This window comes from Brassica oleracea, chromosome C2, assembly GCF_000695525.1.
Source record: "Brassica oleracea var. oleracea cultivar TO1000 chromosome C2, BOL, whole genome shotgun sequence".
In the NCBI taxonomy this organism is placed as follows: Eukaryota; Viridiplantae; Streptophyta; class Magnoliopsida; order Brassicales; family Brassicaceae; genus Brassica; species Brassica oleracea.
The window spans coordinates 41,629,485-41,642,745 of NC_027749.1; the positions used below are offsets into that span (position 1 = coordinate 41,629,485).

At 37.7% G+C, this 13,261-nt stretch overlaps 5 protein-coding genes across 10 annotated transcripts in view; 3 read left to right on the forward strand and 2 right to left on the reverse strand.

Moving 5' to 3' along the window:
• LOC106327185 (protein PHR1-LIKE 1-like) overlaps window positions 1-854 on the reverse strand; it is a 2,235-nt gene extending 1,381 nt beyond the window's left edge. The window contains exons 1-4 of one of the 4 annotated variants that reach the window (XM_013765262.1): window positions 623-854; window positions 456-533; window positions 248-370; window positions 35-111 (exon numbers count right to left, since the gene is read on the reverse strand). In XM_013765262.1, coding sequence (XP_013620716.1) covers window positions 35-111; window positions 248-365 — 195 coding nt within the window. In that variant the 5' untranslated portion in view covers window positions 366-370; window positions 456-533; window positions 623-854. Of the gene's footprint in view, window positions 1-34; window positions 112-247; window positions 389-455; window positions 537-622 lie in introns of all 4 variants that reach the window. The other 3 variants (XM_013765261.1, XM_013765263.1, XM_013765260.1) reach the window with 3 other exon arrangements.
• Window positions 855-3,448: 2,594 nt separating this feature from the next.
• LOC106320243 (protein YLS9-like) lies at window positions 3,449-4,951 on the forward strand. The gene is made up of 2 exons (XM_013758615.1): window positions 3,449-4,272; window positions 4,649-4,951. Exons 1-2 carry the CDS (start codon window positions 3,562-3,564, stop codon window positions 4,733-4,735), a joined length of 798 nt encoding a protein of 265 aa, XP_013614069.1. The 5' UTR covers window positions 3,449-3,561; the 3' UTR covers window positions 4,736-4,951.
• A 177-nt stretch (window positions 4,952-5,128) lies between these two features.
• LOC106320253 (fasciclin-like arabinogalactan protein 19) lies at window positions 5,129-6,082 on the reverse strand. Its single transcript, XM_013758623.1, has one exon. The coding sequence runs from the start codon at window positions 6,006-6,008 to the stop codon at window positions 5,253-5,255; it is 756 nt and encodes a 251-aa protein (XP_013614077.1). The 5' UTR covers window positions 6,009-6,082; the 3' UTR covers window positions 5,129-5,252.
• A 73-nt stretch (window positions 6,083-6,155) lies between these two features.
• On the forward strand, window positions 6,156-7,508 carry LOC106320264 (cytochrome b-c1 complex subunit 6-like). The gene is made up of 5 exons (XM_013758632.1): window positions 6,156-6,270; window positions 6,388-6,417; window positions 6,863-6,947; window positions 7,072-7,161; window positions 7,237-7,508. Exons 1-5 carry the CDS (start codon window positions 6,212-6,214, stop codon window positions 7,267-7,269), a joined length of 297 nt encoding a protein of 98 aa, XP_013614086.1. The 5' UTR covers window positions 6,156-6,211; the 3' UTR covers window positions 7,270-7,508.
• Window positions 7,509-9,354: 1,846 nt separating this feature from the next.
• Window positions 9,355-11,011, forward strand: LOC106320925 (CAX-interacting protein 4). 3 transcript variants are annotated; one of them, XM_013759270.1, is made up of 3 exons: window positions 9,355-9,452; window positions 9,708-9,792; window positions 10,048-11,011. In XM_013759270.1, exon 3 carries the CDS (start codon window positions 10,107-10,109, stop codon window positions 10,800-10,802), a length of 696 nt encoding a protein of 231 aa, XP_013614724.1. In that variant the 5' UTR covers window positions 9,355-9,452; window positions 9,708-9,792; window positions 10,048-10,106; the 3' UTR covers window positions 10,803-11,011. The 3 variants fall into 3 exon arrangements, with proteins under 3 accessions (XP_013614724.1, XP_013614734.1, XP_013614726.1); XM_013759280.1 differs by having other exon boundaries at window positions 10,082-11,011; XM_013759272.1 differs by having other exon boundaries at window positions 9,367-9,629.
• Window positions 11,012-13,261: the final 2,250 nt, after the last annotated feature.

Genomic DNA, 13,261 nt, shown 5'->3' on the forward strand with positions numbered 1-13,261 from the left:
GGTTGCATACACAGTGTTATCATTTTCAGAATACCTGTAAGTGACTCTTGACATGATATATAGTTAACCCTTGAACACCCATCACTCTAAGAACGCCTTTAGGTGTAGCTCCTTTTGAAAATCAAAGAGAAAAGAGATATTCAGTAACCCTAACCAAACAAACAAGCTTTGCCTCTCATGGCTAAGAGTTACTAAATATACCATTAGAAGGGTTACTAGAGAAAAAAAAAAGAAAAGGGAAACTCACGATCAGGGCCACCAAGTTGAGCAACGGAATCAACGAAGCGTTCATGTAGCTCATGGGTCCAACGCAAACGTTGTTTTGAAGCATGACTAGAATTGTTCCCTCCGTTGTCTGCTTCCATCAGGGCTGTTATATGAAGCGAAACTATGAACAACACAAAGAAAAAGACATTGCTTTGTGCATTCAATTTAAAGATTTGAGGACATCAAACCTTGTTGTAACTTTGGAACTAATACGAAGTTCCAATTAATCTACAACTTTTCTCGACTTTCCCAGATCATATTTGCCCCTACTAAAAATAGAAGGGGGTTTGTTGCTAGAAAGAGAAAAGAACAGATGAAGTAGAAAGAGAAATCCAAGGTTGCAGAATCTACGAACCTGTGGGTGGATCTGATCTACACAAGAATCAGACGGCGTCCCTCAATGTTCGGAACTTTGCTCAAGTCTCCGTCTCTCCGACACTCCAATCTAATCCGATGTGGTTTTTATCAATACGCGGTGATTCCGTAGATTTCACTCAGTCGTGGAATTCCAACTGTTCCTGAGGAGCGGCGATGCAGACCGGGGTTCTTCTAGTAGTCCCTCTCAGCCTCTCTCTCTCTCTCTCTCTCTCGCTAGATCGAATTCGAGACACTAGCATTGACTATTGTATTTGTATTAAATGGGCCGAATATCTCGTTTAGGCCCATTACGGCCCAAACTTATATCAGTGGTGAGTCCAACTCCTCCTTCCCGATAATGGGATTCGAGAAAATTAATCCACCTCTCTCTGTTCTTCCCGCTTCTTCTCTCTTTCCACTTCAAAACCTCAGAATCCTCCGCTCACATATACCCATCACAGCCCCTTCCACGGTGTCGGTAACTCTCTCCTCCTCTACGGCGGCAGCGAAGGAATCTTCGCCTCTTCCCAATCTTTCATCAGGCTTAACCATTTTCCTCTTCTACATTCTCAACTTTTCATGTGCTGTATGTATCCTCACTAGGTCTCTTACAGGTAACGGATTATTCCAAGCTGTGATCTTCGAGGCCTCGGATCGTAACAACATCGGTGGTTCAGCTTACGGTGGCCAAAGATCTATCTTCCAGGTAGGCTCCGTTGATGAAGTTTTATTATGTGGTGCAGCTTGGGTATGGCTTCTGCTCCTGGATCACTTGAAGGGGAACGAAATAGGGATGTCTTTGGAGGCTACTAGCACTCTGCTGGACTATGGACGTCTCTCTGAAGCTATGGAATGGCAACAGAGATGGTTTGCTACTCAAAGACACAAGATCACCTTGTATTGTCTAAGATGGGATTCACAGGAATTCCTTCCTTTAAGTGAGATCAATGTTCTTGAGCTGAACAGAGAAAGCTAGAGACAAGACATCAAAGTTGACTGAATAATTCTTAGATTGAAAGTTCAGAAAACAAAGCTGCCTCCCCCCATGTTCTTAAAGAAATCGACAAACAGAAACCCTAGAAGTAAACCAGGATGGTTTAATTCTAATTCTAATCCTAATCCAATTGAAATTGGTTTATTTTAAAATCCTAATTGTCTTTGGTTTAAATTAAATGAAAGCCCAATAACCAAAGCCCTTACAAAGTAATTAAATTAAACCAACAGGCTGGTTTATCTTGATCTCCTTGTCTTGATCCAAGACCCACGATTTTGGCTATCTCCTGGAGCCTCTCCTCTTGTGCTCTCAGCCTTGATCTGGTTACTGGTCCACTCCACAAGCTGGCTAGCTCATTTAGTTTTTCTCTGCTCAAGTCTGGTTCTTCTCTTCTCAAGTCTGGCTCTTCCTCGTCAGACTCACTCAGCTCCCCAATGTCTCTACTCATGGCTACACCATTATGTGTACATGTCGTTTGCTCAGTGGTGTCTGGTTCTTCCAGTATATGAGATTTAGTGAGGATATATTGCCGCTTCAGCGGCATTGCATAACAGTGCTTATTGCTCTTGGATTGCTTGAGATGGTCTTTTGGTACTTGGATTATGCTAATTTCAACAGCACTGGGATGAGGCTTGGTGACATGTAAGCTCAGTCATCAGAGTTGAGTAAACATTTCAGTTGAAGCAGAGGGTTTTCTGTTATCCCTGAAAAGAGAGAGTCGTCTTCTACAATCGGGTTAGCTTTGGATTTGGATTTGGATTGAGACTCAGGTCTTGAGGAGTGTATCGTCTGGGTTAGGCCAGCGGTTACTCAAATTGAGATTCAAGAGTGTAATCGATATCATCTTGTTATCATATTCATATATACAAAAGCTTGGATTGAGTTTAGATTGTGATTCTATTGAATTTTCTATAGCTAGAGGCCTTTGGCACTTACTACATGGGTTGTTACAGTTGGTGCTTTCAGAAAGACCGTGTGACGGATTCTCGTACTCTGTGTTTCGATGGGATTCATTTGGGGTTGTTAAGTCCACTCTTGGTGGGCTTACTTCCAAAGTCCTCCTTGATGGAGTTACTTACTTTCGTAGTTTCTGCGAGCAAGTACTTACTGAAATTAAAAAAAAACTGTTCCAGCTGAGCATGTTGTGCTAGCCTTGTGTAAGTCTTTGCTAGATGCTAGTGGCTCAATGTATTGTGCCTGTATGTGAAATGGTTGCTAACGTGAAACTAATGATTTGTCAGATCGGGAGAAGTGGATGAAGAAAACGAGGTAAGTTCAATGTCTGACAGGGGGGAAGCATCTTATGGTGATATTAGCTTAGAGAAGAATACGGGCTCGGACACGGAAGAAGAGGATAAAGAGGGAATGAGGGAGAGAGTCAGCAAAAGAAAAGGGTGACATCTGTGCTTGATCACAAGTCCAGAGAAGTAAATATAGTGTCTTTTAGCTTCAGGGTCAACTTTAGCACAAAGCAGCCAAATTGATTTTACACAATTATCTGTAACAAAAGAAGAGTGATTAGCGTGTTTGTATTTGAGGTCTCTATCCTCATTTGTTTTTCTAGTACATAAAAGCCTCTGTTTCTCGGGAATCAGTTTCTCAATTTGAGTGTTGCATATACAATTAACTATCATTTTTGACGAACCATTCTCGGCTCCAACATCTGAATCATGCAAACCTTCTTTGTGCAACTTAAACTCATTCCGCATCCCATTTTAATATACTTGTAACTGAGGTATGTTGGTGATAGTGGAAGAGAAACTGAGATTTGCCTTTGTTTATTTATTTTATTGTGGTTAATAATCGTATATTTAAGTCGTGTCAACACTGTCCTGACGCGGAAGTCTCTCTCTCTCTCTCTTTTGCTCTGTCTTTTTTTTCTCTCAACACCTCTATTGCAGTGAGACAGGGAAGGGAGAGAGAGCTTCTTGCTTTCACCTACTATGCCTCCACCTCCTCCTTCTAGACCCAGTCTCAACGGCAACACCGGTCATCATCACCAACCTCCTCTTCCTCCTCCTCCTTCTAGACCCAGTCTCAACGGCCACACCGGTCATCACGTCCCTCCTCCTCCTTCTCACACGGCGAGGCATCAGCAACCGTATTACCGTAGCTACTCCTCCTCCTCGTCATCAGCCTCACTCAAGGGATGCTGCTGCTGCCTCTTCCTCCTCTTCGCTTTCCTAGCACTCCTAGTGCTCGCAATAGTACTGATCGTGATACTAGCGGTGAAGCCGAAGAAACCACAGTTCGATCTGCAACAAGTGGCGGTGATGAACATGGGAATCACCTCCTTAGATAACCCCAACCCTAGCGTCTTGGATCCGACCACCGCCTCCCTCTCCTTCACAATCCGGATGCTATTCACCGCCGGTAACCCGAACAAAGTCGGGATCAGGTACGGTGAGTCCAGCTTCACGGTGCTGTACAAAGGCTTACCTCTAGGGAGAGCGACGGTGGCCGGGTTCTACCAGGACGCGCACAGTACGAGGAACGTGGAGGCGACGATTGCTGTTGATAGAGTTAATCTTATGCAAGGTAACGCCGCTGATCTAGTCAGAGACGCTTCCTTGAATGATCGAGTTGAGCTTACGGTTCGTGGAGACGTTAGCGCTAAGATCCGAGTGATGAACTTCGATTCCCCAGGCGTTCAGGTTCTTCATCTTTTCTCCTTTCTGTTCAGTTCTTGTCTCCATTGTCGGATCTGTGTTCTTAGTGTGAACACAGAGAAAATAAATTTTTGCCGGATCAGTAAAAAATAAACTGCGGGTAGAAAAAAAAGAGGAGAGAGGAAGGATTTGTTGTTAAGTAATAGATTCCTTTACACCGACCACCACCACTAGTCCTACTCTGCTTTCACTTTTGGCCTTTGCTTCTTCTTCACTTTTGATTTTTTCTAGGATCCACGTCTGCACTTTGCATTTTTTCCTTAATCCTCCAGCTAAAAAGATTCTCTTTTAGACTTTTAAGTCTTTAAACTTCCGTTTATTATTTCATCTAATGTTAAAAGAGTTATGTGTTTTTTTGCAGGTTTCTGTGAATTGTGGGATAGGCATTAGTCCAAGGAAACAAGCTTTGATTTACAAGCAATGTGGTTTCGATGGCCTTAGCGTCTAATTTCGAACTGTAACATATAAATTCTACTGACCACTCCCAAACTGTGTGGAGGAGTTGCAAAAGAAAAAGTTAGAAGTTCCAAAGCCAAAAGTGGTAAAAAAAACGGAACAGAGGATCCATCTTGGAAGTTTTGTGTGTGTTTTTGTTTCCTTTGTACAAGCAAATATTTGGAAAAGCAACAATGTTGTTTACTGAAGTCACTAATCACTTGAGTAATTAGCATTTGTTTCTGTCAAATATAGATGCTACATATCAAAATGTTCCTGTGATTTACTGAAAAGAAACAAATTTTGGTAGTTTTCAGCAACCTTGATTTTGTATAACCGACGGTAATATTATTATCAGAAATATGTACTTTTTATTTAAAATTCAATCCAACACAAACAACTATTCACACCAGTAAACATGCATTTCCTATGAAATTTACAAAATCCAAAAAAAGAAGCGTCTTTGCATTTTAATCTTTCGAGTTGGCACAAGAAAATGAATGGTCCAGTAAGATAAGACCACGTGTCCATCAGAATCCGGTAGTCCAAGAATCCCCATCACCAACGATCAGATCTTCTTCCAACGGCGGTTGTGAAACTGGAACCTCCCCAATCCGCGGCGGCTCTGCTGGTGTACGGCCAAAAAACTCGATGTAATCTTCTGGCGACGGTGAAATCCACCACGTGCTCCTTGGCGATGGCGAGTATGATGGCGAATATGACGGTGAAAATGACGGCGAATCAACCATAGGTGGCAAAGCAAAGGCGCCGTTCTCGAGTTCCGCCCAATGCGATCTGCAGAGCTGGAGAATATTGGCGAGACCATGGACGGCGATATGCTGGTCATAGAAAAGACCAGGTAGGTAAACTTCGACGCCGTCGAGATAAACGGAATCGGAGGAAGAAGGCTTAGTGAGAAGAAGTGAGTGTGAGGGGAGGAAGGTCGGGACGGAGGAGGCGTTAGAGAGTGATCGGAGCTCGAAAATCGTGAGGCGGAGAGGTAAGGCGTGGAGACGGAGGGTGGAGATGTACATGGGGAGAGAGTACCTCATGTCGAGGTCAAAAAGCATGGCGTCGGTGGGGACTAGGAGGGTGAGAGACTCGGCGGAGAGGAGATCGAAGAGGATATCGGAGGTGGTGATGGCGTTTGCGAATAGAGCGCGGCCTCTGACACGGAGGACTGAGATGGCTATTTCCAGCTCTCCCGATGGGACTGCGACGGAAGGTAGAGGGAGACAGAGCATGAGTGCGAAGAGAACGAAGGAGGTGAGACTAACGATCGCCATTGTTGTGAAATTGAGCTGACAGAAAAATCTCAAGAAGTTCACAAGTGAAAGAAGCAAGAAAGATGAAGCAACGGTTACGATTTAGTTACGTAAACCTTATGGGCTTAATGGGCCTAATATAAGCTGATCTGTTGAAGGCCCATATGCTTTAGAAATGAGCCCACGAACTGTAACCGAAGCGGCGACTATACAGCGTGGAAGCGATGAGATTGGGGGAAATCGAATTACAACATTTTGGGTTCATCGTTTGGCGATCAATCAGGTAATGTCATTGAATTCTCGTTTCGTGTATCATATAAAAGCATATGCCTTTAACGATCTAATCCTACGTTGCTCTTCTCTGATGGGAATAATTATCATGCTTCTTCTCTCGGCGAAGGTTGCGATCCTTTCTTTCTAATTTCACCATGTAAGTTCCTTCTTCTGCAAGGAATCATCTGGGTTATAATCATACTATCAATTTACATATTACATATTGATCTCAGAAATGCCCATTGTTGACATTTGTGTGTTTTTTATTTCTCCATTGACTGCATCTCTTGCTCTCTTATATGTTAGAATTGAGTAATCTCCTTTTATTATCCCTTAAGATTGTAGCTCATATTGATGGGTCCAGATCGTAATCTGCAATTGGAAGTTATACATGTCTCTGTAACACATTCTCTATTAAATTCTGTGTATGTGTATGAGAGTTGCTTAGTAAAAATGGGGGAACTTTAGCTTCATCCTTTAACACCTCTACTCAAGGACGCTCTGTTATAGTTTCGAACGTATTATATAGCTAGTTGGTCTAGTTTGCTTATCTAATATTTGATGTTCCATCCTACTATATGGTGTGATTCTGATGACTACAGGGCGGATGTAGAAGTTGTTGATCCTAAAAAGTGTCTCGAGGAATCTTGTAAACCAAAATGTGTGAAGCCACTACTTGAATATCAGGTGAATATACGTATACAACTTAGCTGTCATTTGTCATAACCTTGTTTTGCCAGACACTAGTGTGTAATACTTCGACATAAAAGTTGTGGGTTGACGACACCTTGTGTTTCGGTTGTGGGTTCAGGCGTGTGTTAAGAGGGTCCAAGGTGATGAGTCTGGACACAAACATTGCACTGGGCAGTATTTTGACTACTGGCAATGTGTTGACAAATGTGTAAGTGTTCTGAATGGAGTGATTATCTTTACACCTAAAGTTTCATTCTAAAAATATCATCTTGTTGACATGCAGGTCGGACCTAAGCTGTTTGCGGAACTAAAATGATGAAGAGAAGTTGGAGTATTGAGTCTGTGTTTTGTATTTTTTTTTTCTTTCTCAAGGGTTTATATAAAATGCACTGGATACTGAACATTACTGCAAACCAGATTGCAACTGGTTCCTTCTTGGTTTTGTTTCTATATCAGAGCTGCAAGTCCTTTGTTGTTGTCTGGTGGGAGGAAACCTTTATTGAGTTTGGGACACTTGATTAACGCCTAATAAATGAAAAGAAGAATGCGATTATATATTTCTGTACGGTTTTGTTTGTCTTCAACAGTTGTTGGAATGAAAGTTTGAACAGGATCAATAGTTAAATAAAGATCGAATGCTATCGGGGGTGATTGGTTGGGCTGTAACTGTACAAATTTTATTTTTGAATTTAGTCTGTATGATTTTTTGATTTAGCTCTAAGAAATGTAACTTTAAAATTTTCTTTAACCAAAAAGATTTAGAAAATAAGACTTTTACAGCTTTTTTTTTTTTGTTTTTTTGGCTGTATTTTTAATTTTTTGATTGTAGCTTTAAAAACTAATATAAATTATGATTGGTGGTTTTTAAGACTGTAGATAAAATTTAAAGCTAAAGTCATTTGCTACAGTCTAACCAATCACCTCCATTGTACCATCTATATTATTAAAAGAGAAGTACCCATATAAATTACTCCTCAATTTTTCAATTTATTTACAATCATATGCCACTGAAATAATAAATTTACTTGCATTTTAAAATTCTTGTCTTTTAAAGTTTAATTAATGCATATCATAAATCTAACTTTAATTTAAAAACGAGTATAAATGCATATTTATAGGAATTTCTATTTTGAATCATGTAAATGCAAGTGTAAATGCATATTTATAGGGATTTTCTATTTAGAGTTATTCTTTCAACCAGCTTTGGTAACAAAACAATCAGTTTACAAATCTAATAATAATCAATTCAAAACAATTAATTATATAATTAGCATGTGTAAATATATGTTTGTAGAGACTTTTCATCTCAAATTATTTTTTTACTGTTAACTTTCTCATAGAATAATTAAATAACTAGATTTTGATCCGCGCGCCCGCGCGAGGGTATTTTTAAGAAAATATGATACTATTTGGTTTTTATGTCACTATTTAGGGTTAGGCAAAAAAACTCGAATTCGAATAACCGAACCGATCTCAATCCGAACCCAATCCAAATAAGTAGTACCAAATCCGAACAGAAATTGATTAAATATCCAAATTATTCAAAATTTTGGTATTTTAAGAACTGAAACCTAATCAATCCGAACCGAAGTATTTTGGATATCCAAAATAGATTTAGATACTTATATATATATTAATTATTTTTAGATTTAATATATATATAAAAACATCCAGAATATATATGATACTTTTAAGTTCGTTTAAATACTTGAAAATATATACAAATAATCAAACGTAAATATCTAAAATAGTTAAAATATACTCAAAACTCCAAAAATACTTAAATAATTATTAATTTTGTATCCAAATATTTAAACCAAACCAATTTATATGTTAAGTTAGTTACTCTTACATATGTTAATTTATATGTAATATATTCTATTGTTATAGATTTTTTAAAAAATTAAAGCATATAATAAATTTTAAATTTTTTAAAATAATTTAAATTGGTTATCTAAATCCGAACAGAATCATCAAAGATCTGAACCGAATACGAAATCCCAAACAGACCCGAAAACGAACCCGAACGCTCATCCCTAATCACTATTATATATCATATATGTGTCATCATAGGTTACAAAAATATGTGTTATCATACAATTAATCATATTTTATACGTACCATTAAATAAGTTTTCTTATAATTAATAATATTTTATACGTACAATCTTATAAATAATCACATATATTATATTTTGAAATTTTAATGTAAAATATAAAAACCATAATTTATAAAGAATTATTTTGTAGATGTTTTACTGTAGTACTCACCGGAGCCCATCGGAAGTGAGCAGAGATTTTTATTTATAAACGACACGATGTGTTTCGGAATTATACACAAACGGCACGTAACACAACTCGGGTATATATATATATATATACGGAACAGGGGATAATAAATTCCAGACAAAACCTGTCGAAGAACATTCCCGAAAAAGAGTAAAGAGAGAGACGAAGCCCTAGCGTGTTTGCCTTCTCCTCTCTGTTCCTTTCCTTTACGGTTAGATCTCTCAGATTTCAGATCTCTTAGTTTAAATCACGTTCACAGTTCACCGATCTTATAGATTTGTGCTTCAATTTCGCCCTAATACCTTTTTTGTTTTGAGTTGTCATGGATTCTCCGATCCACTCGACTTTGTTGTTTATTCATCTCTTCCATAGGTCGCCTCTTGTTCCGGTAGATTTTGTATATGTTTAGTATCTTTGATTCTTGGGATGATTTAGTAGTAAATATGACGTCACCCCTCTTTTGCAGATCCGCTATCGAGTGTGTCGGTCTTCGCCCTCGCAGCTTTGCTCTCCTCTTAGGCCAATCTAATAATACCTCTTACTCGCATCAGGTAAGAAGTTTGGTTCATATTTAGTCAACGCACTAGTTTCAAAGCTTTTTAGATCTTTGCATAAGATTAAATTGAAATTCTACTGTTTGATATTTCTGTATGAGTTATTTTTATCAACATCATCCTGGTCAATCTCTGTTCTTTGGCTTGATTGTTATTTGTACGTCAGGTTGCCCGATTGTTTTTGTTTAGCGTGATTGACACTGTTGATGGAAGAGCTAACATTGTTTTTTCCTTTTCCTTCTCTTTTGTGAGATGCACCTTTGGTTCTATTCATACCAAAATGCAGATTTTCAGCTGTTTTTTCGTTCCAAATGGACTGCAAGAAGTTCATGCAGATGGTGGAGGAGAAGAAAAGGCAAATTCTCGAGAAGAAGGAAGCTCCTTTGAAATGGGAGCAGAAGCTTGAGGCGGCTGCCAAGGCTGCTGAAACCAAAGACAAGAGGTCAAAAAAGCGAAGAAGACAAAGGGCTGCATCTGAATCTAGCTCTGAAAGTGATACTAGCTCTGATGTGAGCAGAAAGTCGAGGAGAACTCACAGTAAGCACCGAAGGCATGCACACTCTGATTCAGATGACAGTGATAGAAGGAAAGATAAGAGATCCAGAAGGCATAAGAGAAGGTCCTCAAGTTCAAGCGATGATAGCAGTGATGACTATGAGAGCGGGTTAGAGGACGAGCAGAGGATGAAGATAAGGCACCACCGGAGGTACAAGTCGCATAGCTCAAGACAGACTTCTGATGATGGCAATGCCGAAGATGCCAGAGGAAGGCACGCTGGGCATCACAGGCACGTCGAGGTGGTTACTTCAAGTGATAGCGAGGAAGAGAGGGGGGGAAGAAGAAAACATAGGCACAACAGAGGTTCAGCTGCCTCCAGCGACTCAGACTCAGAGGTTAGACGGAAGAATAGAAAGAGAAGGGAGCATAAAAGGTATCGTTGGGCAGAGTCTTCAAGTGAGGATGATGATGGAGCTATGCGAAGGAGAAGGCATCATAAACATGACTGAATGTTGTGCAACCATTAGCACAAAGACTCTTAAACTTTGTGTTGAATTACTCGTGTGGCATTTCTCTTCATTGATTATTTGCATTTTAAAAACTCAAAACTAAAAGCCATGATCCCGGAGAGCAACCCAAATTGTTCGAGATTAATGGTCTTAACCTATGTGGTATATTCCTTTTATTTAAATCAGTGCAGTGCTTATATCTTATCTTTTCAAACAAAATCAATTTTAACATATAAATGTTTTGGTTGTGAGATCCGTGTGATATGATTCTCTTCTTTTACTTGAACCGTTCTTTAGAAAAATTATTAATAATATTAATTTTATCAGATGTGTTTTGGTTTTTGTGATATCCCTATAATCTTTTCTCACCCAAAACGTAGTCCAAAAAACAAAGACATTCAAAAATGATTCTTTTTTCTTTCTTTTTTCTAGGTTTCAGTTGAGAATTAAGTATTTTGTTAAATTAATAATCATGAAGAATTGGGGATAGACATTTTCGCGTGAATTGAATTATGTGGTGATTCTAGTTCGACAATATCCGACTTGGTACACGCCAAACTCCGAGGAGCTATTGTTGGAGGTAGGTTTATCCCATTCCATATTCAGTCCAAGAATTCGATTAACGTTCAAAAGAAGATAATAGGCCCCTAGAGGTTTAATGTAGATCCCAAACTCGAGACGGCACATGCAGAGCAGACATATTCATACCGCAATGTAACGGAGATCAAAGCATTAAAGACACTCATGAAAACATATAATATTCAGTGGAAATTATATGGTCGCTACGATCTACCTGAGGCACACTTATAAAAGAAATACCAAAGACAAGAAGTAATAGACCCAAATTCATTCTTCAAAATGCAAACATAAACTCTCAATACAATCATACTCTCTTGTTCTTAGATATCCTCTGTATTCATAGTTGTATTCTACTCGTATCATCAATTTATATACTTTTCTTAGATTTCTTCTGAAGTATGTTATCAAAATCCTAACCCATTATTTGGCGCTAGAAGGAGAGGCGATTCAACATAAGAACCTTTGAATAATCCGACGTAAAACACATACCACAATGACTAACCTACATAGCACACCATTCAGACGGAAATCTGGTCGTCGAACAGTCTGGAACGCAGCAGCTCAACCAAGACAAACTTTGGCATCTGATCACATAAACTAAAACTATCACTACGTCCACCATTGGCACATATACAACAAAATAATTCAAATATAATCCTAAGTACTAAAATTAATACCAATAAAATGGTTTGAGGTTTTATAAATAACCATTGATGAATGTCAAAATCCAATTGGAAATTAGGGTTAGTGTTTTGATAACGTGTATATATATATAAATTTATTTGATTTTGTTGACATAAATTATTTGTCAAATTAAATTCATATGTTTACAAGTTACAAAAAAGTAGGGAAATATTATATATTTTGATATAATTAAATAGAAAAGATATGTATATAAAATAAAACTATACAGTATAGCAATATGCAATAATCAAATAAAGTTACAGTCTTTTTATTTTTTATTTTTTTAAATCAAATATTTATTTATTTAATAGTTCAGTATATGAATTTTAAAGTAAGGAAAATATATATGAACAAAATCATATTAAGACTGAATTTCAATAAAAATTACAATTTGATTAGAGGTTCTCAAACATATTTACATATATTTTGAGATACATGTAAAATCTCCAATTCACACTTGCATTATTAATTGGTTTTATTATTTGAAAACATATTTACATAATTATAATAATATTTGTTTTCTTTTAGAAACTGAAAGAGTTTCCGTGCAATAATATTAGGGTTTTCCTTTCCCAGCACAAAATTCTTCACATTCCTTTTCGTTCTTAAGGCACGAATTATATGTCTAAGTCCAAATTCTTTGCATCACCAACCACCAAATGGTGTTGGCGTGCATCGTGATTCTGCTAAAAGATTTCTTGAGGTTAAACCTATATAAAAGAAAATAAAGAAAAACAAATTAAAAACATTACGAAGGATATGATTATGTTTATAATGATAAACTAGATTTTGATCCGCGCGGGTTCTTCTTTGGATTATAAACAAAATTTGTGAATTAGTATTTTAGAATTGGCGTACATTATTCTCTTACAAAGTCATTATATCGAAGAAGGGCACTTGTTTAAAATTATATAATTTGTGAATTTGTTTATATAATATTTTGTATGTACACTATTATATAACTCTTTTTAGTCTTAGATGTTTCACCGGATCCGAAAAACCATACCAAAATCAACCAAAAAATATAGTTGGGTTTGGATCTAGGGCAAAGTACATATTTGATTTTTTCTCCGACTTGCGGTCTTTGTTCGATTCCTAGTCCTATCTGAGATCCATTTGGGTATTCAAAATATATTAGTTTATATAATATTTGTATGTACACTATTATATAATTCTTTTTAGTCTTAGATATTTCA

Excerpts from the sequence above, each read along its gene's own strand:
- LOC106320264 (XM_013758632.1), top strand. The coding sequence starts at position 6,212 with ATGAGATTGGGGGAAATCGAATTACAACATTTTGGGTTCATCGTTTGG. Across the intron at positions 6,418-6,862 it reads TTTCTTTCTAATTTCACCAT|GGCGGATGTAGAAGTTGTTG; the intron begins GTAAGTTCCTTC and ends TGATGACTACAG. Across the intron at positions 7,162-7,236 it reads GGCAATGTGTTGACAAATGT|GTCGGACCTAAGCTGTTTGC; the intron begins GTAAGTGTTCTG and ends GTTGACATGCAG.
- LOC106320253 (XM_013758623.1), bottom strand. The coding sequence starts at position 6,008 with ATGGCGATCGTTAGTCTCACCTCCTTCGTTCTCTTCGCACTCATGCTC.
- LOC106320925 (XM_013759270.1), top strand. The coding sequence starts at position 10,107 with ATGGACTGCAAGAAGTTCATGCAGATGGTGGAGGAGAAGAAAAGGCAA.
- LOC106320243 (XM_013758615.1), top strand. The coding sequence starts at position 3,562 with ATGCCTCCACCTCCTCCTTCTAGACCCAGTCTCAACGGCAACACCGGT. Across the intron at positions 4,273-4,648 it reads TCGATTCCCCAGGCGTTCAG|GTTTCTGTGAATTGTGGGAT; the intron begins GTTCTTCATCTT and ends GTTTTTTTGCAG.